General features: G+C 56.8%; 3 protein-coding genes across 7 annotated transcripts; 2 read left to right on the top strand and 1 right to left on the bottom strand.

Moving 5' to 3' along the window:
* The first annotated feature begins 431 nt into the window (after positions 1-431).
* Positions 432-16,381, top strand: JAK3 (Janus kinase 3). 5 transcript variants are annotated; one of them, XM_024560888.4, is made up of 24 exons: positions 432-588; positions 2,679-2,875; positions 3,272-3,395; positions 3,716-3,827; positions 3,994-4,139; positions 4,643-4,940; positions 5,456-5,578; positions 5,655-5,812; positions 6,225-6,336; positions 6,586-6,772; positions 7,327-7,454; positions 7,681-7,812; positions 8,381-8,465; positions 9,176-9,303; positions 10,012-10,144; positions 10,231-10,382; positions 10,500-10,650; positions 11,208-11,347; positions 11,439-11,628; positions 12,038-12,162; positions 12,413-12,585; positions 13,104-13,221; positions 13,443-13,553; positions 14,375-16,380. In XM_024560888.4, exons 2-24 carry the CDS (start codon positions 2,692-2,694, stop codon positions 14,480-14,482), a joined length of 3,318 nt encoding a protein of 1,105 aa, XP_024416656.1. In that variant the 5' UTR covers positions 432-588; positions 2,679-2,691; the 3' UTR covers positions 14,483-16,380. The 5 variants fall into 5 exon arrangements, with proteins under 5 accessions (XP_024416656.1, XP_071075321.1, XP_045051739.1 ...); XM_071219220.1 differs by lacking the exon at positions 432-588 and adding an exon at positions 625-1,160 and having other exon boundaries at positions 14,375-16,381; XM_045195804.3 differs by lacking the exon at positions 432-588 and adding an exon at positions 1,439-2,459 and having other exon boundaries at positions 14,375-16,381.
* A 323-nt stretch (positions 16,382-16,704) lies between these two features.
* INSL3 (insulin like 3) lies at positions 16,705-18,820 on the top strand. The gene is made up of 3 exons (XM_024560627.4): positions 16,705-17,466; positions 18,317-18,562; positions 18,688-18,820. Exons 1-2 carry the CDS (start codon positions 17,187-17,189, stop codon positions 18,517-18,519), a joined length of 483 nt encoding a protein of 160 aa, XP_024416395.2. The 5' UTR covers positions 16,705-17,186; the 3' UTR covers positions 18,520-18,562; positions 18,688-18,820.
* Positions 18,821-19,801: 981 nt separating this feature from the next.
* Positions 19,802-23,255, bottom strand: B3GNT3 (UDP-GlcNAc:betaGal beta-1,3-N-acetylglucosaminyltransferase 3). Its single transcript, XM_024561002.3, is given in 2 exon segments — positions 19,802-21,419; positions 22,677-23,255. Coding segments are annotated over 2 exon segments (1,158 nt in total). The 3' UTR covers positions 19,802-20,840.

Below are 23,255 nucleotides of genomic sequence, written 5' to 3'. Positions count from 1 at the left end.
CGCCTGGTTTGCACTGTTGCTAAGGCTGCGTGTAAGGCACCAGGCACACAATCGGGGCCCTTTGCCCCTCCCAAGGTCTCCTGGGAGAAATACCAGAAGGAGAACCCAACCTTTGTCTGGAACAACTTCCTGGCTTCCTTCTGGGGCAGATCCAGGCCAGTTGCCTTCCCTGAGTGTAAAGTTAATTACTCTGGGTGCCCAGCTTACATCTACACAAGCCACAGAGGGGTAAACTGAGGCCTGGGGAGCCAGGGTGTTGCTAGGGCCTCACAGAGAGTGGGTCCGGAGCCTGCTGAGCCCCTTGTGTGACCTGAATCCTCCTATGTGCTGTCACCCCTTGGGTCTCGAGTCTCCAGCAGCCTGTCTGAGGAGGGCCAATGCTGTACAGGCTTCCGGAACTTTCTGCCCCTCCCCATCTGGGCCCTCTCACCTCCCCGCCCCCATCTCCCCCACAAGGCTCTGACTTTCGGTAAGTGACAGCTGCTCAGGAAGCAGAGGGGCCCACACAGGAAAGAGCCCAGGGGGACTTTCCTTCCGTTGCCACTGGGCTCTGCCCTCCCGTGTTGGCCCAGGATCCCCACCTGCCAGGTAAGATCTGATGGCGCCACATGGCTCTGGCTGGGCTCAGGGTGGGTGGACGGTTGTGTCTGGCAATGTCAGAGCTGGTGGAGGGTAATGTGATGGCGAAGGCAAGTCTGCCTTCCAGGCCTCCGAGGAAAGCTGCCAGACAGATGTGAGCTTGGCTGGCTGGCTGTAGTGGCCCCTGGCAAAGCATTCTGGCCTCTGAGCCTCCACTCTGATATAAAAGGAGGCCTCACTTTCTCAGCTCTAGGGACCTGGACGAATCACTGTGCACTTGCCTGCAGGGAGCTCAGGACTCCTGGGGAAACGGTTCCCAGCCCAGACCCTCCCTGTCCCCAGGCCAGAGAAGAGAGTAACCAGTCACTCTAGGATGTGGGAATTTTGGTGTTAAAACAGGGGCATTTTTCTGGGCCCCAAACTCTGGGTTTTCACCTCTGACTTTCCCTTTTTTTACTTTCAATATTTAAACAATCATGTTGTTGTTGTTTAGGATTTATTTTAACAGATGATGTGCTGTGTTGATTCCGTTTATATAAAAGCACAAAGACTGGCAAGATCAGGTTGGCTGTTAGAAAGAGGTCAGTGGTCCCCTCTGTGAGGAGTGACAGGGGTCCCTGGGCCCCTGAGGCTGAGAATGTTACCATTATTGGTCTGGGAGCTAGTGACTCGGAAGTGTCCCTAGGGGAAAGTTCTTTCCCCACCCTCCCTCACAATAGCCACTAAACCACCATGCCAGGGGATATTACTGGCTCGTTTAGCTGGCATTTGTTGAATGCTCACTGGGCATATCGCCAGGAATTGGGTCAGTTACTGTGGATTAAATGCCCTGACACATCGGGTGGGCTCAGAGGCCCACCTCACTGAGGCGGGCAGGGAGTCAGGCCATTTCACAACTGAAGGAGTTGAGCCCCAGTGGTGGGGGCCCTGCTAGGCTCAGATGGCCAGGATGTGGTGGGGCTGGGATTTGAACCCAGAGCTCGGGTTCTTCATCTACCTCAGCCCCAGGCTTATATTCTGGGTGTGTTAAAAATGCATTAATGGTCCTGGCTGGTGTAGCTAAAGGAATTGAGTGCCAGGCTCCCTCTCTTTCTTGCTCTCTTCTGTCTCTGGAAGCAAATAAATAAAACCTTTTAAAAATGCATTAATGCTTTCCTCTCCCACCCATATTCCCTACTATTATTTTGCAACATAGTTTTTTACCCAACATTCTCTATGTATCTTCTTAATTCAGGTCAGTGTAAGTGGATCTTGTCCTCCTCCCCTGCTTTTCCTCACTGGGTTCAGAGGCCAACCCCTCGCTCTGCCCAGCTAGGGGCCCTGAGCTCTGGGGTTCCCCAGGGGTCACCTTGAGAGAACTGGAAGTTGGCATGTGTCAAACGCTGTGAATAAAGAGGGCGTTTTCCTCCTGGGCTTCCTGTTCTGGGGGCCTGAGATGCTCTGGGGGCTCAGTGATGGAGACAGAGATGGTGGGGGAGAAGGGGGGACAGATATCCCTGTTGGCAGTCAGCATACTGGGTCTGTCCCCAGGGCACGAATCACATCAGATGCAGAAGCTTCTAGCCCCAAGTGCTTGAGTACCCTCTTCCACCACCACCCCCACCACGCCCCCAGAGGGAGTGACTGTCACACTTACTCCTGTTGTTAAACCCTACATGCAAAAGCCAAAAGCTAGTAACCATCTGCTTACTGTTTGGCAAGTCTGTACATCTGTGATTGATTGCTCCTGTCTGCCTGGGGCTGAGCTGGAGATAAGTGTAGAGGCTGCAGATTGACCGGACATATCTGCCTTGGGCACCAACAAGAGTGTTTGGTATGAATTCACACGAATGTGGGTGCAGAGTATCCTCCAGCCCTCAGCACAGCTCTCACCTGAGAACGTATGGCTCCTCAACCACCTTGCATGCTCAGAACCCTCTTTCCCTCTGTCTCCATCTCTTTCCCTTTCTCTCTGTGTATCTCTGTCCGTCTCTTTCTCCAGCTGAATGCCTACCTCACCGAGCAGTATCTTTGTTCCTCCCCAACCCCGCCCCATCCGGACCCAAGAGCTTTGTAGTCTTGCCCTCTGGCCAGAACTGAGGAGCTGTCTCTCTGTCCAGGCCGACTGCACTCATGGCGCCTCCGAGTGAGGAGACGCCCCTGATCCCTCAGCGATCTTGCAGCCTCTCATCTTCAGAGGCTGGTGCCTTGCACGTGCTGCTTCCCCCTCGGGGCCCTGGCCCCCCTCAGCGCCTCTCCTTCTCCTTTGGGGACCACTCGGCTGAAGAACTGTGTGTTCAGGCTGCTAAGGCCAGTGGTGAGTGGGTCCTTAAAATGCTGGGTCAGAGGGATGGGTAGGGTAGGGACCCTGATTGGGAGCTAGATAGCTGCCAACTCTCATCAGCCTCGGACCTGGAGCTTTAAGGGATGAGTAGGAGTTTGGTAGGGAGGAGAGTGCAGAGGGGATGGCATGTGCAAAGACTCAGAGGTGTGATAGCACAGGAGGGAAAGCAGCTGATCATCCCTCCAGGTAAAGTGTACAGTGGAAAGAGGTGCTCTGGGGAGAGGGGTAGGGAGCCCTGAGAAGATGGTGAGCAGGGGTGGGACACAGTGTCCTAGCTAAAGGTGACAAAGAGCCCTGTGGCCATGGGTGGGGGCTGCAGAGGACTGACAGAGAGAGCAGGAAGGAGCTGACCAGGGGGCGTCCCCTCAGGCATCCTGCCCGTGTACCACTCCCTCTTTGCTCTGGCTGTGGAGGACCTGTCCTGCTGGTTTCCCCCGAGCCACACCTTCTCCGTGGAGGATGTGGGCACCCAGGTCCTCGTCTACAGGCTCCGGTAGGAAGCACTTCCCCCTACCCCCCTCAGGTGTGGGTTAGAGGATACCAGAATGGGATGTCTTTTGCTGAGGGCTTAGGAAATGGGAATTTAAAACAGAGATCCTACAATGTATTACCTCCCTGTACCTGCCAGTGGGTGCCCCAGGGAGGGTGTGATCACTGCCCATTTCACAGATAAGGAAACTGAGGCCAGAGAGGGTAGGTGGCTTGCCTGGTCACACAACAATTCATTGGCACACCCTGGGCTCTGTGAGGTCTTGGCACAGTCCTCTACCCCCTTGTACCCCCCACTCCAAGGTTCTACCCTCCCCTACACAGCTTTTACTTCCCCAACTGGTTTGGGCTAGAGAAGTGTCACCGATTCGGGCTTCGAAAGGACTTGGCCAGTGCCATCCTTGACCTGACAGTCCTGGAGCACCTGTTCGCCCAGGTAGGGGGTCTGTGTAGGCTTGGCCCAGGGCTCGTGGTCCACAGAGCAACCTCAGGGGGGGCCTTGGCTGACCCTCCCTGTGGCAACCCAGGGATGGGGGTCAGCCCAGGGTGGGGGTCTGCAGGGCAACTTCAGGGCTCACCGTTGGGCTATGACTGGCCCCCAGCACCGCAACGACTTGGTGAACGGCCGTCTCCCCGTGGGCCTTAGCCTCAAGGAGCAGGGCGAATGTCTCAGCCTGGCTGTGCTGGACCTGGCCCGGATGGCCTGTGAGCAGGCCCAGAGACCAGAGGAGCTGCTGAAGACCATCAGGTGAGGGCCTGGAGGCTGTGGCACCCAGCTGCAATCTGGGAATGAGCAAACATGGCTCCACTGGGCATCCCAGAGCCCAGGAACCCCATATGACTCCCTACTTACAAGCCTGCATTGTGTCCATGTGATCCAGGCCTCTCAACCCAGGTCCACACCCCACTGAGGCTCCATGGCCCTGGCTTCCGCCCCTAAACAGCCTGCCCATGTCCCTGTCTGTCCTGTGGGCCCCAATAGCCCTCCCCACACTGAGGCCCTGACCCCATGCATGTCACTGATGGTGTCTCCATGTGTACTTCATGCCCTTCAGGGAGGCCACACTACAGCCCCTCAACTACAGCTTGGGTTGATGTGTGTCTCTGTCAGTCCCAGCGGGGTGACTCCTTCCCACATTGAGAATCCACTCCCGGGGTGGAGGGATGGGGAGAAAAGGCATACAACTGTAATTGAATAACAATAAAAATTAAAAAAAAAAAGAAAAAAGAATCCACTCCCTCCACTCGCAGCTACAAGACTTGCCTACCTCCCGGCCTGCGCGACCTGATCCAGGGCCTGAGCTTTGTAACACGGAGGCGCATCCGGAGGAGGGTGCGCCAGGCGCTGTGCCGTGTGGCCGCCTGTCAGGTTGACAGGCACTCACTCATGGTCAAGTACATCATGGACCTGGAGCGCCTGGACCCCTCCAGGGCCACCGAGACCTTCGTCGTGGGCCTCCCCGGGGTTGCTGGTGGTCAGGACGCGTCGGGGCTGCTCCGTGTGTCTGGTGGTAGCGGCATTGCCTGGAGTCCAGGAACACAGGAGGAGGTGCCTGCTGATGCTGGGTGGGGCCAACCGTGGAGGCGGGGCCAAGGAGGGAGGGTCAGGAAAGTGGGCGGGGCTCTTGGGGTGGGGCTGAAGGACAGGGGACTGTGAGTGAGGGCGGAAAGGAAAGTGGGTGGGGACTGGTTGGATGGGCGGAGCTAGGGGCAGGGCTAACCGATAATATAGGGAGGAGGCAGGATTAAGAGGAGGGGCGGGGCTTCCGACTGAACTGAGAGGCGGGGGAGATGAGTGGAGGTAAATGAGGGAGGGGATCAGGGAGGTCACTGGCTGGGAGAATGAGGGTTTTGGCAGGGGTGGGGTGGGAAAAATTGGGGGGTGGGCAGGGAAGGGTTTGAGAGGGGTGGGGCTTGGTAGGGGCAAGGTGGGAAAGAATGGGCGGGGCCTGGCTGAAAGGGGCGGGGCTCATTTTCTTGGGTTGGTGGGATCCAGGCTTCTAAGAGGGTTTGGGGGCTCCTAGGAAGCGGACCGCTACCCTCTGCTCTCCTCCTCCATCGCAGGTCTTCCAGCCTTTCTGCGACTTTCCAGAAATCGTGGACATCAGCATTAAGCAGGCGCCGCGCGTTGGCCCGGCCGGGGAACACCGTCTTGTCACTATCACCAGGACAGACAACCAGATCCTGGTGGGTGTTGGACCCCTCCTCTCCCGGCCTCCCCGGGGGCAGGGACCGCAACGGGAGCTAACGTGGCCCCTCGCAGGAGGCTGAGTTCCCGGGGCTGCCAGGCGCGTTGTCCTTCGTGGCGCTGGTCGACGGCTACTTCCGGCTGACCACGGACTCGCGGCACTACTTCTGCAAGGAGGTGGCACCTCCGCGGCTCCTGGAGGAGGTGGCGCAGCAGTGCCACGGCCCCATCACGTAAGGACCGGCCTCCCAGTTCGCCTTCAGCAGCCAGAAACACCCAGGCCCAAATCCTGGTCACTCCTCTTCTTGGTGCCTCAAAGTCTTCGCTTCCTAGGAGCCCTGGACAAGGGCTCGAACAGCGGCTAGTGCATAGTCAGCGCTCAAAGAGTCTGGGGTTTCCCTTCTGCTGCCTAGGGCAGCCTCTTCCCTCCCTGTGACTCCTGGGGTTCCAGGGCCATTTCTTCTTGTTTAATCTCCTAGGCAGAAACCCATCTTTTGACCCAGTTTTTATATCGGGGAGGGGGGACATGTTACCAAGTGAGGGTCCCAGGCTTCAGAGACTAGAATTAGAACTCAGGCCTGGCTTGGTTTCTCTGCCTCCATCTCTCTGACTTGGAAGCTCTGTTCTCTCCCACCTTTCCCCAAGCCTGGATTTTGCCATCAACAAGCTCAAGACTGAGGGCTCCCTTCCCGGTTCCTATGTTCTCCGTCGCAGCCCCCAGGATTTCAACAGCTTCCTCCTCACTGTTTGTGTCCAGGTCGGTCCACGGCTAGGAGCCAGGAGGGCGGGGAGGGCTTCCTAGAAGAGGTGAGATTTAAGCTGAGACGTGAAAAATGTGTGAGCATTTGCTTCCTGAAGAAGGGAAGGGAAAAGACATCCCCAGTGGAGGGAAACAGCATATGCAAAGGCTTGGAGATCAGAATGAGCCTGTGGTGCTCAAGGACAAGGGAGCGAGGCGGAGGGAGGGTGCTGCCTGGTCCCACTCAGGGACCTCTCCTCCTTGCAGACGCCCCTGGGCCCCGATTACAAGGGCTGCCTCATCCGGTGCGACCCCACAGGAACCTTCTCTCTGGCTGGCCTTGGCCGGCCCCACAGCAGTCTTCGAGAGCTCCTGGCAGCCTGCCTGGATGGTGGGCTGCATGTAGATGGGGTTGCACTGAACCTCACCTTCTGTTGCACCCCTAGACCCAAAGGTGAGCCCACCTTCTCTCCTGAGCTGAGCAGTTGGTCTGGGGCCCTGCCATTCTCTTTGTCACACCACTTAAGTGGCAAGAGGCAGAAAATGCGGGTCAAAGGGTTTTAGGGAAGAAATGTCAACTTACTGGCTTGTGGGTTACAATACTGAACCCAGAATTCGAATGTGGGGGTGCCACTAGCACTCAGTCTCTCCTCATCTTTTGCCTTTCCCTCTGGGTGAATTTCACTCTCAGACAAACCCCTGGGATGGAACAGCTCTGAGGAGTGGGTTCTGGGTCTCCCGGAATCCCTAGTAGCACTGAGGCCTGGTTGCCCATACTGCAGGGTGCTCATCCGGGGCCCACGCAGGGTCCTTCCAGCTCTGTCTCACTCCCCCACCCCCGACCCTGGCGCTAACTGCAGTCTCCTTTCAAGTAAACCACATATCCTAGAGTCTTTATCTCAGGGTTGGGTTCCAGGGGAGGTGCCAAATTAAGACAGGGAGTGAGCAAACCTTTGAGGGCCTTTCACCTCTGACCTCTGGTTTTCTCTCTACACCCCCTCGTCATAGAAAAGTCCAATCTGATCGTGGTCCGGAGGGGTTGCAGTCCACCCACATCGTCCCCTGTTCAGCCCCACTCGGGATGCCAGCTGAGTCAGATGACATTTCACAAGATCCCTGTTGATAGCCTGGAGTGGGTAAGGGCCGCAGGGAATGGGGGTGGAGGGACCTTAGTTGGAGTCCAGAGACCTGGTCTGCATCCATCTCTGCTGTGTGGCCTCAGGCATGTGCTGTAATCTCTGTGCTTCTGTTGCATCATCTATAAAATGGGGCCAGTGCCTGTGTATTGCTCAGGCCAGCAGGGGGTCAGAATCCCACAGGAGCCCCCTTACTGGCCTCTCCTGTTGCCCCCTCACCCCCCAGCATGAGAACCTGGGTCATGGATCCTTCACCAAGATTTACCGGGGCTGTCGCCACGAGCCCGTGGACGGGGAGCCTCGAAAGACAGAGGTGCTGCTCAAAGTGTTAGATGCGAAGCATAAGAGCTGCACAGAGGTGAGCAGACGCGGGCCAGTCCCGCGGGGTCGGGGCTGGCTGGACACAGTGTCGTGGGGTCAGAGACATTTAAAAATACAGAAATGTAGCCACAACATCCTCAAATAATGAAATACAGAAGGGTTGGGGAATGTGGATGCAAATGGAGAGTACACCAGACTGTGGGAACAGCCAGTGCAAGGGTCCTGAGGCAGGACTGAGCATGGCACGTGTACAGAACAGTGAGGAGGCCAGTGGGCAAGAGATGAGTAGACAAAGGATAGGGGCATGATGTAGATGGAGGCAGCAGAGGGGCTGGGCCACACAGGGGAAGGATTGAGCCTTTCTCAACCCCCAAATCTCCCACTTACCTGTGAAAGACGAGGTATACTACAGTGTCCACTTCCAGCCGCCATCAGAAAATTATGATACAGAGGGCTGTGTGCACTCACGGTGGGCTCCAGGGCCAGAGGACGTTGGGGTCAGGCCTCCTCCTGAGGCAGGTTTATGAGAAGCAAGTTTGGGGTCTCTGGTTGGACCCTGGAGTGGGAGGAACCCATGCATCTTCTCTCCCTCCTGGCCTCCCTAGTCATTCCTGGAAGCGGCGAGCTTGATGAGCCAAGTGTCATACCAGCATCTTGTGTTGCTTCATGGCGTGTGCATGGCCGGAGACAGTAAGAGACCCCCATGCCCTACCCCTGCTCTGCCTCACTGAGTCTGTCCAGGGCAGCATTAGAAGTACAAACACAGGGGCAGGCACCCCATACACACGCCCCTCAGTTGTCACTCCTTGGGCCGCAGCTCCAGGCTCCTGCCAATACCTAGCCCCCAGAGCCACCTCAAGCGAGACCTGGGTTCCGATGTCCCTTCACTGTGTACCCTCTCTGCAACTTTGTAAGGGGCGCACTGCCTCTCAAGCCTCCGTTCCATGCATTTCGTTCAGCCCAGTATTGTCAGGCGTTGCGGGCAAAGCAGAGAGTGTGACAGGATGGCAGGCGATTGATATATGATCATGTGTGATGGGGACAGTGCAGGGCACCAGTAGTGGTCAAGGCTACTGACAGCTTGGAGGTTAGGCCATGGTTCCCAGAAGGTGAGGATAAGTAGGAATCAGGGAAGAAAAGGAAGGGGGGTGTTCTAGGCAGACAACATGAAATATACAAAGAGCTGGAAGGGAGATACAAAGAGAGCTCAGAACCTTCCAGGTGTTTCAGGCAGACGGTTCTGAGATGGGAGGTGGGGAGGTGAATAGGGTAAGGAAGAGGAGGGGCAGGGATGGGAACAGTCAGAGCAGAGTTACTCATGAGGGTGGAGTGGGGGCAGATTCTCTTGCACACAATGCAGTCTGGCCTCCCGGCCCTGCCCTTCCCTGTGCTGCCCCCAGGCATCATGGTGCAGGAATTTGTACACCTGGGAGCACTGGACACATACCTACGGAAGTCTGGCCATCTGGTGCCGGCCAGCTGGAAGCTGCAGGTGATCAAACAGCTGGCCTATGCCCTCAACTATCTGGTGAGTGCTCCTCTGTCTGCTTCAACTTCCATTCAGACAGAGGAGGGGGAGTTGAGGGTGGGCTCTGTAGTAGGGGTAGCAGTTTGGCAAAGGAGGGCATTTCAGACGGAGGGAACAGCATATGTACAGGACCAGAGATATAAGAGCAGAAGAAGGGAAGAGCTAGTTGTCTGTGGATCTTGGGGAGTAGTGAGCAATGAGACTGGGCAGAAGGAAGGCTTCCCAAAGAGCTGGGGCCTTGCAGGTGGAGTAGGAGTTCACCAGGAGGAAGAAGGAAGCAGGGCACATCAGGCTGAGAGAACGGCCCAGGCAAAGGCCTACCATGGAAATGTTCCATGTCTGAGGCACATCGGCCAGTTCAGCTGGCAGGAGACCAGGGTGGGGAAATGGAAGAGAGCTCATGGGAAGAATGAACAAGGGCTGGATTTAAAAAAGGCCTTGAATGCCAGGCTGAGGGTTTCTGACTTTATCTTGAAGGCAATGGGGAGCCTCAGGGTGGGAGAACAGTATTCGAGAAGGAGAAAGACATAGCCAGGTCATAGAGGGTGGACTAGAAGAGGCCAGAGAGGCTACCAGTAATCTAGGGAAGATTCTGGAGTGTGGTCTGAGCAGTACCAGGTGGGCTTTGAAGGATGTGTAGGAGTTTACCAGCCAGCATGTTCTCTCATCAAACCCTCCCTGGCATTTCCTTATCTCCGGCCCACTTAGGAGGACAAAGGCCTCACCCATGGCAATGTCTCAGCCCGTAAGGTGCTCTTGGCCCGGGAGGGGTCTGACGGGAGCCTACCCTTCATCAAGCTGAGTGACCCTGGTGTCAGTCCTACTGTGCTAAGCCTTGAGAGTGAGTGCAGAGGGCTGGAGGATGGAGGGGCCTTGTGGGGCAAGAAAGTGATCCCTGATGCCATCCTCACCCCCACCCTCCACCAGTGCTCACTGACAGGATCCCCTGGGTGGCCCCTGAATGTCTCCAGGAGGCCCGGATACTTGGCTTGGAAGCTGACAAGTGGGGCTTCGGTGCCACAGTCTGGGAGGTGTTCAGCGGTGTCACAATGCCAATCAGTACCATGGACCCTGCCAAGGTCAGAGTCCCCCTTTGACAGAGGGGTAAACTAAAGTTCAACTTGGGGAGCATGGGTGGGTCTGGGAAGGCCTCTGAGGATGCACCAGGGGTGACCAGCTCCTCCTCCCACCCTTAGAAGCTCCAGTTTTATGAGGAGCGGCAGCAACTTCCTGCCCCCAAGTGGATGGAGCTGGCCCTGCTGATCCAACAGTGCATGACCTATGAGCCAAGCCACAGGCCCTCCTTCCGTGCTGTCATCCGGGACCTGAACAACCTCATTACGTCAGGTGCTCCCTGGGCCAGGCAGGGTGGTTAGGACCTGCATGTGGTATTGGGCCCAGTGGGAGCAGAGCCCAGCCCGTGTGCCTGACACAATTGGAGTGCTGACGACTGTAACAGTCAGCATGGCCTTGACAGCTGCTGTAACAAAAAGGCCCCTAAGCTCAGGGTTGTACATGATGGTGTTCTCAGTTAATGAAGGTGAACAGGTCAACAGGCACCTCTCCCTTTGTGGTTCCACTCTGTTGGATCCTCTGTAGACAAGAGAAAGAGTGGGGAGGGTGGACCAGGCCTGAAGGGGCACTCAGCATATCTCCTCCATCAGCCTGAGCGCCATCATGTGACCACAGCTCACAGCAGTGGGGTCTGGGAAGGCCCTTTGGTCTCCATAGCAAAGTTGCACAGGGTGCGCACTGCCTAAGGCACTTTTCAGCCCCACAAAGTACCTTTTGGCTCGCAGTGGCCCTGCCATAATGCACAGAAAGGGTAAGCATGCAGATCGAGGTCACATAGCAAATCAGCTTAAGGCCCAATGCACTGTACACTCACTGCCTGTGGCCCCCAGATTACGAACTCCTCTCGGACCCCACACCTGGTGCCCTGGCGCCCCGCGATGGGCTGTGGAATGGCGCTCAGCTCTATGCCTGCCAGGACCCTACCATCTTTGAGGAGAGACACCTTAAGTACATTTCACAGCTGGGCAAGGTGAGGTGGGCTGGGCTGGGCTGGGCTGGGCTGGGCTGGGTTGGGCAGGGTGGCACCCAGCCACATGGACACCAGCCCCACTGTCCCTCAGGGCAACTTTGGCAGCGTGGAACTGTGCCGCTATGACCCCTTGGGAGACAACACAGGAGCCCTGGTGGCTGTGAAGCAGCTGCAGCACAGTGGGCCAGACCAGCAGAGGGACTTCCAGCGGGAGATCCAGATCCTCAAAGCCCTGCACAGTGACTTCATCGTCAAGTATCGCGGTGTCAGCTATGGCCCAGGTGCAACCCCTCCCAAATGGGCGCTCTTCAAACCCCACATCGCCATCCTCCCACAGCACCCCTTTGGGGTGGTCGGAGAACACCTGTAGGTGCTACAGTCCCTCTTCTTTATCCAGGTCTATCCATTCGAATTCCAGCTCTGTCCCTTAGGAGTGGGACGACCTTGGGCGGGTGATTTCTCTCTGAGTTTCGGTTTACCCACCTGAAAAATGGGTCATTACATGGTATCAGTGAATCAGTGTATATGGTAGAAAGTACTCAAGAGATACCCGCGATGTGTTGTTGCCTCCCCATCTTATAGAGAGCGATACTGAGTCCAGGTCCCACTCTGGACCAGAGGAAGAATGAGGGGAGCAAACAGATCCCGCCCCCCCCCATGGTGACTCCTCCATCCTCCCCTGCCTCCTAGGCCGCCAGAGTCTGAGACTCGTCATGGAATACCTGCCCAGCGGCTGCCTGCGTGACTTCCTGCAGCGGCACCGCACGCGCCTGGATGCCAGCCGCCTGCTCCTCTACGCCTCGCAGATCTGCAAGGTGAGGGGCAGAAGCTCCGGGACCTGTGGGGCCGAGCTGGCTAGCCTTGGATGGGAGTCTGTGTGGAGTCCTGGGGAAAGCTGAAGGTTGATGTTTGGGGGGTCCAGGTCAGGCTGGAAATGGGGTTGAGTTAGGGCTAAGGTCCGGACTGGAGTACCGGATGGGACAGGGGTGGGGTTGCGGTTGGATTCCAGGTCAGGCTCAGGGCCCCTTGCTGAGTCATCCTGGAGTCGGTACCCCATGTCCGCAGGGCATGGAGTACCTGGGCTCCCGCCGCTGTGTGCACCGCGACCTGGCAGCACGTAACATCCTGGTGGAGAGCGAGACCCACGTCAAGATCGCTGACTTTGGCCTTGCCAAGCTGTTGCCACTGGATAAAGACTATTACGTTGTCCGGGAGCCGGGCCAAAGCCCCATCTTCTGGTGGGGACCCGGCCCGGCCTCAGCCCCGCCCCTCCTCCCAGTGTACCGAGATCTGTCCCTCAGCACTGGCCTCGTCCCATAGCTGCAGCTGTGCCCTGAACCTTGCCCTAGCTCCTGCTTCTCCTCTCCAGTACCCTGGCCCCTCTCTTGTTCCCACTGTTCTGACCTGGCCTCTCCTCCTTTCTGTCCAGGTCCTGCCCTAGCCCCGCCCCTCCCGCGGCCCTGGCCCCACCCAGGCCATGCCCTTCCCAGTGTACCGGCTGCATCCCTCCCCCTCCACACCGATACCTCCTTTCCCCACAGCTACAGCTAGAGTTGACTCCCTTCACCCAAGTCCCACCCGGGCTGTCACCAGAATCATTTCCATCCCACAGCCAGGGAAACAGACCCCAGAGCTGGAGCCTGACCTTCTCATAGTCTCACCTGCCCTGGACGGCTCCCCTAGTCCAAGGCTGCGCCTTTTCTGTCCTCTGCCAGGCGCCAGGCGCACACACCTCAGGACGCCCTGTCCCCTCTAGGTACGCCCCGGAGTCCCTCTCGGACAACATCTTCTCGCGCCAGTCGGATGTCTGGAGTTTTGGGGTCGTTCTGTATGAGCTGTTCACCTACAGCGACAAGAGCTGCAGCCCCTCTGCTGTGAGTCAATGTCCTGCGTCCCTAGCACCCTCCTCCCTGCACCGCTTTGCTGTGGCTGACCTCCTCCCCACAGGCAGTCCCCTCCATCACAGAGGACCACCCCCTGCCCCGATCATGGATGAGCCCCTTCACTATGGCTTACCCTCCTAATCACTGGCTGGCCCCTCCCCACCATCATGGAAAGCTCCTTCCTCACCGTGGGTGCTCCCCCTTGGCCCCAGGAGTTCCTGCGGATGATGGGATGTGAGCGAGATGTCCCGGCTCTTTGCCGCCTCCTGGACCTGCTGGCAGAGGGCCAGAGGCTGCCCGCACCTCCAGCCTGCCCTGGTGAGGTGAGCCCTTGTTGGGACTGACTCAGTTTTCCACCCTGAGGTCTTGGGCAAGCCAGCTGGCCTGAGTCACTTCACCATGTTGTCTCTTGGTTGAGAGCTCCTGCTGGGGCGAGAGGCTGAACATTTTCAGAGCTGAAGCTTACCCGTATCCAAAATGGAAATAACAATGCCTTGGAGGGTAGGAGATCAGAGGAGTTAACACCACCCCGTGCTCAGCTCAGAGCTCAGCACACAGTCGGCACTCGGTACCAGGGTAGGGTCTCTCATGGCTCCTCATCACAACATTTGTGTAAGTTTCTGCCGTGCAGTTGGTCATTCATAAATTAATTTGGTCTGGCCACAAACATTTATGGGGCGCCGACTGGGTGCTGGTGTTGGGGACTCAGTAGGGTCTTCCCAGTAACCAGCAGAAGCTAACATGAACATTCTGGTGGGAAAGAGATGAACAGGGGGGAGTGATGGGGGAGGGGTGGTCAGGGAGAGCCTCTTAGAGGGGGTGGCATCTGGAGGAGGAGCCCACCCATGGGGAGAGTTGGCAAGAGGGCTTTCTCAATGGAGGACACAGCAACTGTAAAGGTCCTAAAGTAGGCATGAGCTTGGTGCATTTAAATAATGATTTAGCTGTGTGGAGCAAGGGGGGAGGTAAGGGAGGGAGGAAGGCAGAGGAGGGGGTGAGATTTTGTTCTAAGACCCATGGACAGCTATGCGAGGCTTCGGAGCAGGAGAAGGATGGAGTCTGAGTATATTTTAAAACTGTGAACAAGAGTCATGTCCTTCCTACCATTCCCTTGTGACTCTGCTGTCTCCTCGCACCCGCTTAGGTTCACGAGCTCATGAAGCTGTGCTGGGCTCCTAGCCCACAAGACCGGCCATCCTTCAGCACCCTGGGCCCCCAGCTGGATGCGCTGTGGAGTGGAAGCCGGGGGTAGCATTCTGAGGCATGAGATGCACACCTTCCCTGCTTGTCTGGAGGAACAACCCCACTCACTGTTATTTTTACATCTTCTGCACACGGACCTCTGGATTCTGGTCTCCATGGACTGGCTGTGTGAGTTGGGGCAGGAAGCTGCTCCTCTCTAGGCCTCCTGCTGCACAGAGACCCCCATGAGTCAAATGACATTGCATTTGGGGGACATCCCTGGCTTGTGGAGCAACAGCAGCCTTGTGGCCTTTGGAACTTGTAAAGATTCAAGATAGATGCCTTGACCGGCCCGCTGAGCCCTGCTTTTAGAAGCGAGGGACCTCATTTAAGCTTTTCTCGTCTCCCATCCTTCTCAGGATGTCTTCCTGTCTCATTTCCAGCAGGGACATTATGTAGCTTTAAATATATGATCTCAGGCTTCTGTTCCCCCATCCTGCTCTCACTGGAAGAAGCCAAGAGCAGCTGCTTTGGTTGGAAATTCACTTTCTGGGGGAGCAAGTGTGACTGGTACTGTGTCAGGGGTCAGAAGAGGCTAGGATCCCAGTCCACCCTCACTGTACCCCAGGGCTTGGGTTACCCACACTGGGACCCTTTCTGTCTTGACCAGAGGTTTACACATTGATGGCCCTGGAGCCTGACAGGAGCTTTTCAGCAGTTGAGGGATGGAAAGGCAATCGTGGCAGAGGGAACAGCATGGTGAGAGTGAGGAGGCTCAGAGGACAGATTTGGTTGGAGCCCATGGTTCTGCCACTTATTCGTTCTGTGACAGTGGGCAAGTTGCTTCCCCTCTCTGGGTACCAGTTCCTTAGTGCTGGCCCTTCAGCTGTGCAGAGTCAGCTTCTGGAGGCTTGTGCAGGTTAAGCCTGCCATACTCTCTCACCTGCCTGCGAGGCCTTTCCACCACTTAGCCTCCCTGGAAAGCTCTTATTCATCTCAGAACCTCAGCTCTCACCTCCCGGAGGCCTTCCTTGGTGTGCTCCGGCCACTGCCTGCAAGCCCTGTACTTCCTTCTGATCCGAGGGCTAGGGTGGTGACTGTGTCCAGCTCCGGCTCCTCCTCCGACCTGGAGGCTCCATGGGGGCTGGGCTTGGGTAGGCACAGAGGGGACTCTGGAGTGTTTGTTAAATGAATAAAGTAATTCAGTATAAGGGATGGTTTGTTGCTGGACTTGGGTGATGGGGTTGGGGAGGGGTGTGAGCTGGGAAGGAATGTGGTTAGGGCCTCAGGACAGGCTGCGGGAGGAGAGAGCACGGTGGGGCATTGGCTGGGGCTCCTAGGGGAGAAGCCCTCCTCCCAGTCCCAGCTGGTGGCCTCGGCTCTGTCCTGGGGAGCTGATTGCAGGCTTTTAGTGGGTGGAGGGAACGGGCTGTTCTGTGTAGGTCAGAGGGCAAGGCCCATTTGGGAGGGCTAGGATGTGGGGAGGGGTTCAACCTCCTGAGGGCGAAGCTAGTCCCCTGTGTGCTCCTCAGGACTGCTGGAAATGTGGGCGAGTGACAGAGAAAGATAGGGAGGGAGGGGGAGAGAGCTGGGGAGAGAGATGAAGACAGATCTCTAGGCTGGCTGGCCCAGGAAAAGTCGCTCGCTTTGGTGAAAAGCGCAGAGCGAGAGTGCGGGGTGGTGTGGCAGGGCTACTCTAAGCTTAAGCAAGACCAGGTTTTCAGCTCAGGCTCTCTCTGCCTTAGTTTCCTTTCTTGGTAAAACAAGGTCATAAGGCCTCCTGGGCACCAGGCTGGCACCCAGTAGGTGCTAAGCAAGTGCAGCCACCTTTATTCTCTGCCCAGGCCAAGGAGACCCTGATGTGGGAGAGCCAGCACCCGCAGCCCCAGGGCCCACCCTCCTGCCACCTTGGGCAAGTGTGGGGTCCCTTCCACGAGCCTCGGTTTCCTGTGTGCACAATAATAGCAACAAGGTTCTGGGGATCCCTGGTCACAGTTGGCTGAATGCCCACCCCAACCACTCCCACCTCATGAAATTATTCTTTCTCAGTTTATCTATTTCACTTCTTTAAAATGGTTATAGTAATAATAAAGACTCCGGAGCCAGAGGTCCATTTGAGGAAGGTTCGCCCGAGGCGCTGGCATGGGGGGAGCGGCCCTCGCTGTTTTGCTCTTGTCTCAGCCTGTCAACCACCGGCGTTGTGGCCGGACCAGGTCCTGAGTTTCTTATTATAAGACATCGTCAGTGACCATCAGGGAACTTTGAAAAAAGTAAAGGTTTATTACTTGTAGAACCTGGAAATAACATCCTCGGGGCCACAGAGTGAGGAGGCGGGTAGAGAGAACGTAGGCAGGTCTGAGGCTCCGCTGTTACTGGTACTGAGGATGGCAGGGAGGGGGCTAGGGTTTAGCAGACTCGTCCTTTATTGTGAATTTAAAACATGAGAGTGGTAACTGAAAGCATGAAAGAGAAAAAAAAAAAGTGGCCCAAATGGTCAGTTATCAAAATCAACCAAGATCTGGGAAACAGAAGAGTCTCGGGTGAAGGCGGCCAGCACTTCCCCGCGCAGCTGGGCAGGCACGTGGTTTTTGGCGATTGCCCTCATTGAGATGGTTGTTAATTAAGTCAGGCACTAGCATTACAAAAAACAAAACAAAACAAAGGGTAAAAAAACAAGGAAGAAAAAAGAAAAGAAGGAAAGGAAAGAAAACAGTGTCAAGGCTTACACTGCACTCACCCTGACCCTGCCCTTGACCCTCTCCCTGGCCCTCTCCATGCTTTCTCCTTCCTCCAAGGTCCCCAGCTGGGGCAGGCCAGGCGCCTATAAAGGGGTTGTGGGCTGGGCTCTTGTGCATCCCGCCACCATGGACCCCCGCCGGCTTCCCTGGGCCCTGGTGCTGCTGGGCCTGGCCCTGATACAGGCACTGGGCCACATGCCTGCCCCGGAGACGCCAGAAAAGCTGTGTGGCCACCACTTCGTTCGCACGCTGGTGCGAGTGTGCGGGGGTCCACACTGGTCCCCTGAACCCGGGAGGCTGGTGGCTGGCAGCAACCGTGAGTGCGGCTGGGGGGTGGGAACTGTGTTTCCTGATCTCTAAGTCGGGCAGGTGCGCGGGTCACAGGTGGGCGTGGAGGCCATGGGCGGGCAGGTTTTCATGCCCCGACCAGGGTGACCCTGCCGGCTGCGCGGTGTGTGCAAGTCGGTAGAGGATGCTGTCCCCACTGGGCGGGAACTGTGTGAAGCCTGAAGGGAACCAGCAGAGCCTCGCAAGTGCACAGACCGTCTTCACCATTTCAGTATTTTGATCTTCGTGCATTTTCCCAATAATTTTGATTTTTAAAATATTGCATCATTGAGTTTTGGGGCTCCCTTAAATTGTACTCCAGGAGGCCAGTGCCCACTCTCCTCACCCTAGTCCCAGCCCTGGTTCAGAGGGCATGAAGCAGCTTTGTGTGCACACGTGTCCCACACGTGTGTCCTGTGTTTGTGTGTCTGTGTGATGGATCAGAGGCACAGATGGCAGGTGGGGGCACTGAGAGGGGGTTCGCGGGCATGTACCTGTGTGTGCTCACCCCGGGGTATGCGTGTGTCAGTGTGTACCCACTGTCTGCATGCCTGTGGGCATGAATGTGTCACATGTCACCTCTGCTGTCTTCTGCTGTTAAGTGTCTGGGTGTCCGTGTGACGGACAGCACATGGGAGTGTGCGCTCCGGGGGCCTTGAGTGTGGGTGTGGGTCAAGAGTACATATATGTGGATGGGTGATTAAATCTGTGTCAGTGTACAATAGGCACTTAATAAGTGCTTACTATGTGTGTGCATGGTGAGTGTTTGGTGGGACACTTAGTGGGACGTGAGCATGCAGGAGTGTGCACACAGAGTGGGGGGTCTATTCTGTCACCAGGTGAGCTGCTGCAATGGCCGGAAGGACGGCATCTCCATGGGCTGGTGGCCGGTAGGGACTCGATGCTGTTACCCAACCCACAGCCCCTGCCCCAGGCCTCTCACCATCACCACCACCGCCGGGCAGCTGCCACCAACCCTGCCCACCACTGCTGTCTCAGTGGCTGCACCCAGCAAGACTTGCTGGCCCTCTGTCCCCACTGAGCCTTCCCGGGGCATGGCTTCTGGGGAGCCAGAGACCCAGAAGGTATGGTCTGGTGAACTCCTGAAGCCCCACAACACCATAACATCCCATATCTGGGGGGGGACATTGTTGATTACCTCCTGGGACAGGGAGCTCTCTACCTACCCCTGACCACCTGTCCTCTGTAGGGTCAACGTGGGAAAAAAACGTACCTCCACCCTGGCTTGGAGGATCCCTGGTTTTAGAGAGATGCCAGACACTGAGGGACAAATGTCCTCACCTCTGAGGAGCCCCAGGAATCACCCTCTCTGCATTCGTGACACCCTGTCTTGCTGTCTCCCCAATAGTAAATAAATAAAACTCCTGCAGAATTCAAAGCAGCTTTTTGTGATTTCTCAACAGAAAAGGACAAGCCTGGGTCAGCCCTCACATTGGCTTGGCTCCTGGCAGCCATGGACCACCAACACTTCTAGGAGCTTGACAACAATTTAAGAGTCATTACAATACAAAGTGAGGACACCAAGGCCTAGGGGGATGGCTGCTTTCCAAGGTCAGACAGGCAGGGAATGGCCAAGTGCAGGATTCAAATCCTAGTATCTCTTAAGAGCCCTGGGAGGGCCTTAATACCATTCAATGCCCACTCGATGGTGCACACACACACACGAATACGTGAATGGGTCACAGTGGATATTTACTGAGCTGACTCTGACCATGCTTCTCACTTGCATCCTCCCTCCATCCTGAGATGGGGATTGTACAATATAACCTCCTTCCTATGAGGTGGGTTCATATCTGCCAACCCCTGCCAAGGGGCTGGGAGAACAAGAACAGGGCAGGGAATGCGGCACACAGGGGGTGCATGCTACTTAAAGAAGGGAGCAGAGGCGGCAGAGAGGACAGCAGAGCTGCAGTCCCAGCGGGGTTGGTGAGCCAGGCGGGGGAGAGGAAGTTAGGTGGGACTGGGAAGGGGCCTTGCCAGAAGCAGGAGGCGGAGGAGGGCCCAGCATCCATGCAGACAGGAGCAGGCTCACGCTGTGCCTCTCCTCCCTGAGCGTGTCGTCAAGCTGCAGTGAGAACCAGTCCTGGGGGCATAAACTGAGGGCAATGGGGAGCCATGGCAGGTGTGTGAGCAGGGAGAGGGTGAGGGCCGGTCAGCATTCTCAAGGCGCCTGCAGCCCACTTTGTCTGTTGGTGCATATTTTCTACTGGAAACGAGACTTTTTACAAAAGAATGTAGATTGGTCTGAGTAACAACTTGTGAATAACTTGAAAGACAAACAATCAACCAAAACAACCTCCAGGTCTTCGCAAAACCTTTTATTCCCTGAAGAGCCACTCTGCAGCCCCCACTCTGCAGCCCGCACTCTGCTGCCTTAGGTGCCCCTGCCACCGCCCCAGTGACTGTGAGGTCCAAGTCCCAGACACCTGTCTAAGGCCAGCAGGGATGGGGTTTGCAGGTCTGCTTGGATCTCCCAAGTCAGAAAGACACGCTGGGGTGGGTGTCAGGTCCTGAGTCACAAGAGCTCAGGGCCACTCAAGGACCTGAGCCACCTCCTTGTCTGGGCACTGGGGTGAGCGTATGCACTGGCCTCGAGCCCTGTGAAGGCACCTTGGTCCCAATACTGTTCCCTGAGTTCCCCGAGCACAGGTGTGGGGGCTTGGTCCTGCCAGGGGGCCCAGACCCTGAGTCACTATAGCCTGAGAAAGATAGCTGCCTCCCTCCTCTGCCCAACGTGTCTGCCGCTAGAGCACCCGATAGCACAGGCACAGAGGGGGCGGTCCCACCATGGCCTCTCATGCCATTCCTACCATCTGAGGGGTCAAAGGCCCAGGGAGGGGCAGTCACCAAACCCTCTCCCCTGGCTGAAAAGTGCTTCTTGCTTCAGTTGCATGCATACCTAGGAATTCCCAGTTGGCCTTGAACCCTAGGAACCCTAGAATTCCCAGAAACCCACCCATGATTAAACCACTGCAGGTTCACTACCAAGGAGAGGCTGGCCGCTGTTTAAGGTCCAGTCCGTAATCAAGGTTGGAGCAGGGATATGGGACTTTGACTCAAAGGGGCTGGAAGGAGCAGCAGCTGCTGGAACCCTGGCTGAAGTGCTTCTGCCAGTAGCTTCCATGGAAAGAGATGGTCCCTCCAGCCGAGAGTCAAGGGAAAATGATGAATATGGCATGAGCAGTACTGGGTGAGTTTTGAAGGCTGGGTGGAGTTTGCCACGAAAGTATTCGTATTCACTATCAAACATTCCGTGGCACTCTGCCATGCCCTCAGAGGACAAACCTCTCAGCTTTCTGGGAGGAAGATGTAACCCCTTCCTATGGTGGTGGAGACAGGATCCTAGAGGCTAGGGGCCCCTGCATCACCTCCATAGATCCGCATCTGCTTGCCACAGGTGAGGTTGGCCTGGCTCAGTGCATTCCACATGAGCAGCATCTCATAGGGCAAGAAGCGGTGCACCAGCAGCAGCTCCCGGTAGAAGCAGGGGTTGAAGGAGGACAAACGTGCGGAGGGAGACCTAACACCAACGGTGCGGATACCGCTGTGTGAGGAGGGCTTCAGGCCCTCCTGCTGCAGGCACATGCCCAGGAAGACGTCATCAATGGGGAGGAGGTCTAGGGTGCGGGCAGCCCGGCCCACAGCAGCTGCTGTGAAGCGGGACAGCAGGAAGCCACCACCTCCACAGTAGGGTGGGTAGTGCTCCTCCTGTCTCACTATCTTTGGCACATAGTACTTGCTCTGGGGGGCCCGGATGGGGCCCACGTTCTGGATCAGTTGCCCCACAAAGAGGTGGTGGTCAGGGTTGTGGTCCAGCAGGTAGGAGACCATGTTGTCTGTGTGTGCAAAGACATCATCGTCCCCGTTGAGCACGAAGCTGGCATTGCTGCACCGAGCCTCCTGCCACTGCAGGAAGAGCACCTGCGGGCGGGTAGACAGGGCACACAGGCTCAAGGCTGGGACCGTCAGCCTCAGGTCCCTGTTGACCGCCCCAGCCCATTGAGCACAGCTGAGGATGTGTCCCCGATGTCAACCCAGCCTGGGGTCAAGGTCCCACCCTGTGGAGTGACCTCAGCAAAAACCTGCTCCTCTCTGTGCCTCAGTTTCCAAGTTTCCTTTCAGGCCTCATCGCAGGACCCGCCTGCAGGAGCACTGGGGTCTGTGAGGACGATATTCTGTGCAGCGCCAAGAAGACTCGCACATTCGCGTTTACTTCCCACTGTGCCCGGCCCAGTGCTGCTGTCATAGAATTGCTTGTGTGGTCATCACTGGACACCCCCCCCCCGCCACCAGACTCTGGGCCCCTGGGTGGGGCTGTGTCTCCTACCCGTGCCGTGTTCCCAGCACCACTGTGGGCTCAGTGCCTCATACAGGCTAGATTCACGTGTGTCCTGTTGTCATTTATCATGTGCTTTGATGTTTCGTGTTAAGAAGGCAGCATGTGGAGGGGTCCTGGCCCTCTGCTCACTTTGGTTTCAGTTTCCTCCATAATAACCTTTGCTGCCCCTTGATGTCTTGAACCCAGAGCTGTCTGTGCCTACTAGGAGCAGGAATCTGCACTGGGTGTCTATGCAGATTGCTCCGCCCCCCACCCAACCTGGGTGGGTCTTTGGAGCCTCCATTGCCTCCTCTACATGTGGATTCTCTCTACCTCTTATGGGTTCTTGTCCACCAAAAACGTTATTATGGAGTACCCACTGTACAGAGGGGGCCTCATGGGGGGACTGACCAGATAAAAACAGGATGTGTTCCGTCCAGTACCCCGTATCCCTGCACCCCATTGCCAATGTTCTTTGAGTGTCTGGCACTGGTCCAGGTGACTTCTAAATATTATCTCATGCAATCCTTACAGCGGCCCTCAGAGGTGGGTGAGTCCAATTAATAACTGACTTCCCTGTTGAGGAAACTGAGGCACAGAGAGGCGAACATCATCAAGGGCAACACAGCCTAAATTTCAACCGAGGTTATCAGGACCCTGCAGCCAGGCTTGAACCTCTGGCCAGCCTGTGCTTTCTCCCCGCCTCCCCTGGAGATAAGGCCCTCAGATGCCCTGAGGGCTGTAGAGGGGGTGGGGTGCAGAGTCTGCTCGTTCCCTTGGGCCCCTCAGAGGAGATGGTGGCAATCTGGTCAGGAAGCTCAGGTGGCCCCGATAAGGTGACTTTCTTTCTGCCAGCCCACCTGCTTGAGTGTGAGGTTGAAGAAGGTGTCGTGGAAGTCCCACTGCAGGATGTCGCCATGAGCCCTCGCCTCCATCGCCAGCAGCTGGTTGACTTTGCGAGCCTCGTGCGGTTCTTGGGATGTGCCCACCAGAAAGAGACGGCGCAGTCAGCCGCCCGGCACAGCCCGCTCCTGACCCCACGTGCGCCGCACCACCTCCCGGCGCTCGTAATTGCTCGGCGACGACTTGATGACCAGCAGCAGGAAGACCGGCTGCCCGCACTTGCTCAGCGGCGCATCCTGCAGCAGCGGGAAGTCCCGGCAGTGTTTGTGCAGCAGGAAGTCGCGCACGTGCTGCGGCTGCTCTAAGAACTCTGGCAGCTGGGCCAGGGACGTGTTGGCCCTGCAGGGCGCAGGAGCGGGGAGGGTTGGCTCAGGGAGCCAGATCAGAGCGGCAGGGGTGTCCAGCGGCTCTTTCAGTTCCTGGCAGGGGCCGCACTGGGGTGGTGACAGGTGCAGACTGAGGAGGAGGAAGAGGAGAGTGAAGGTGCAGAGGACCAGAGCCAGGCCCACCTGTGGCAAGGACCTCGGACACCTCAT

This window comes from Desmodus rotundus, chromosome 9 (assembly GCF_022682495.2).
Source record: "Desmodus rotundus isolate HL8 chromosome 9, HLdesRot8A.1, whole genome shotgun sequence".
Classification (NCBI taxonomy): Eukaryota; Metazoa; Chordata; class Mammalia; order Chiroptera; family Phyllostomidae; genus Desmodus; species Desmodus rotundus.
This window is presented reverse-complemented; position numbering and strand designations above follow the sequence as displayed.

What these genes read in the sequence shown, in the direction of transcription:
- JAK3 (XM_045195804.3), top strand. Translation starts at nt 2,395, where the DNA reads ATGAATTCACACGAATGTGGGTGCAGAGTATCCTCCAGCCCTCAGCAC. An exon ending in GAGCTGCTGAAGACCATCAG is followed by an intron (nt 4,140 to 4,642) that starts GTGAGGGCCTGG and finishes CTCCACTCGCAG; the next exon opens with CTACAAGACTTGCCTACCTC. An exon ending in ACATTTCACAGCTGGGCAAG is followed by an intron (nt 11,348 to 11,438) that starts GTGAGGTGGGCT and finishes ACTGTCCCTCAG; the next exon opens with GGCAACTTTGGCAGCGTGGA.
- INSL3 (XM_024560627.4), top strand. Translation starts at nt 17,187, where the DNA reads ATGCTTTCTCCTTCCTCCAAGGTCCCCAGCTGGGGCAGGCCAGGCGCC. An exon ending in GCTGGTGGCTGGCAGCAACC is followed by an intron (nt 17,467 to 18,316) that starts GTGAGTGCGGCT and finishes TTCTGTCACCAG; the next exon opens with GTGAGCTGCTGCAATGGCCG.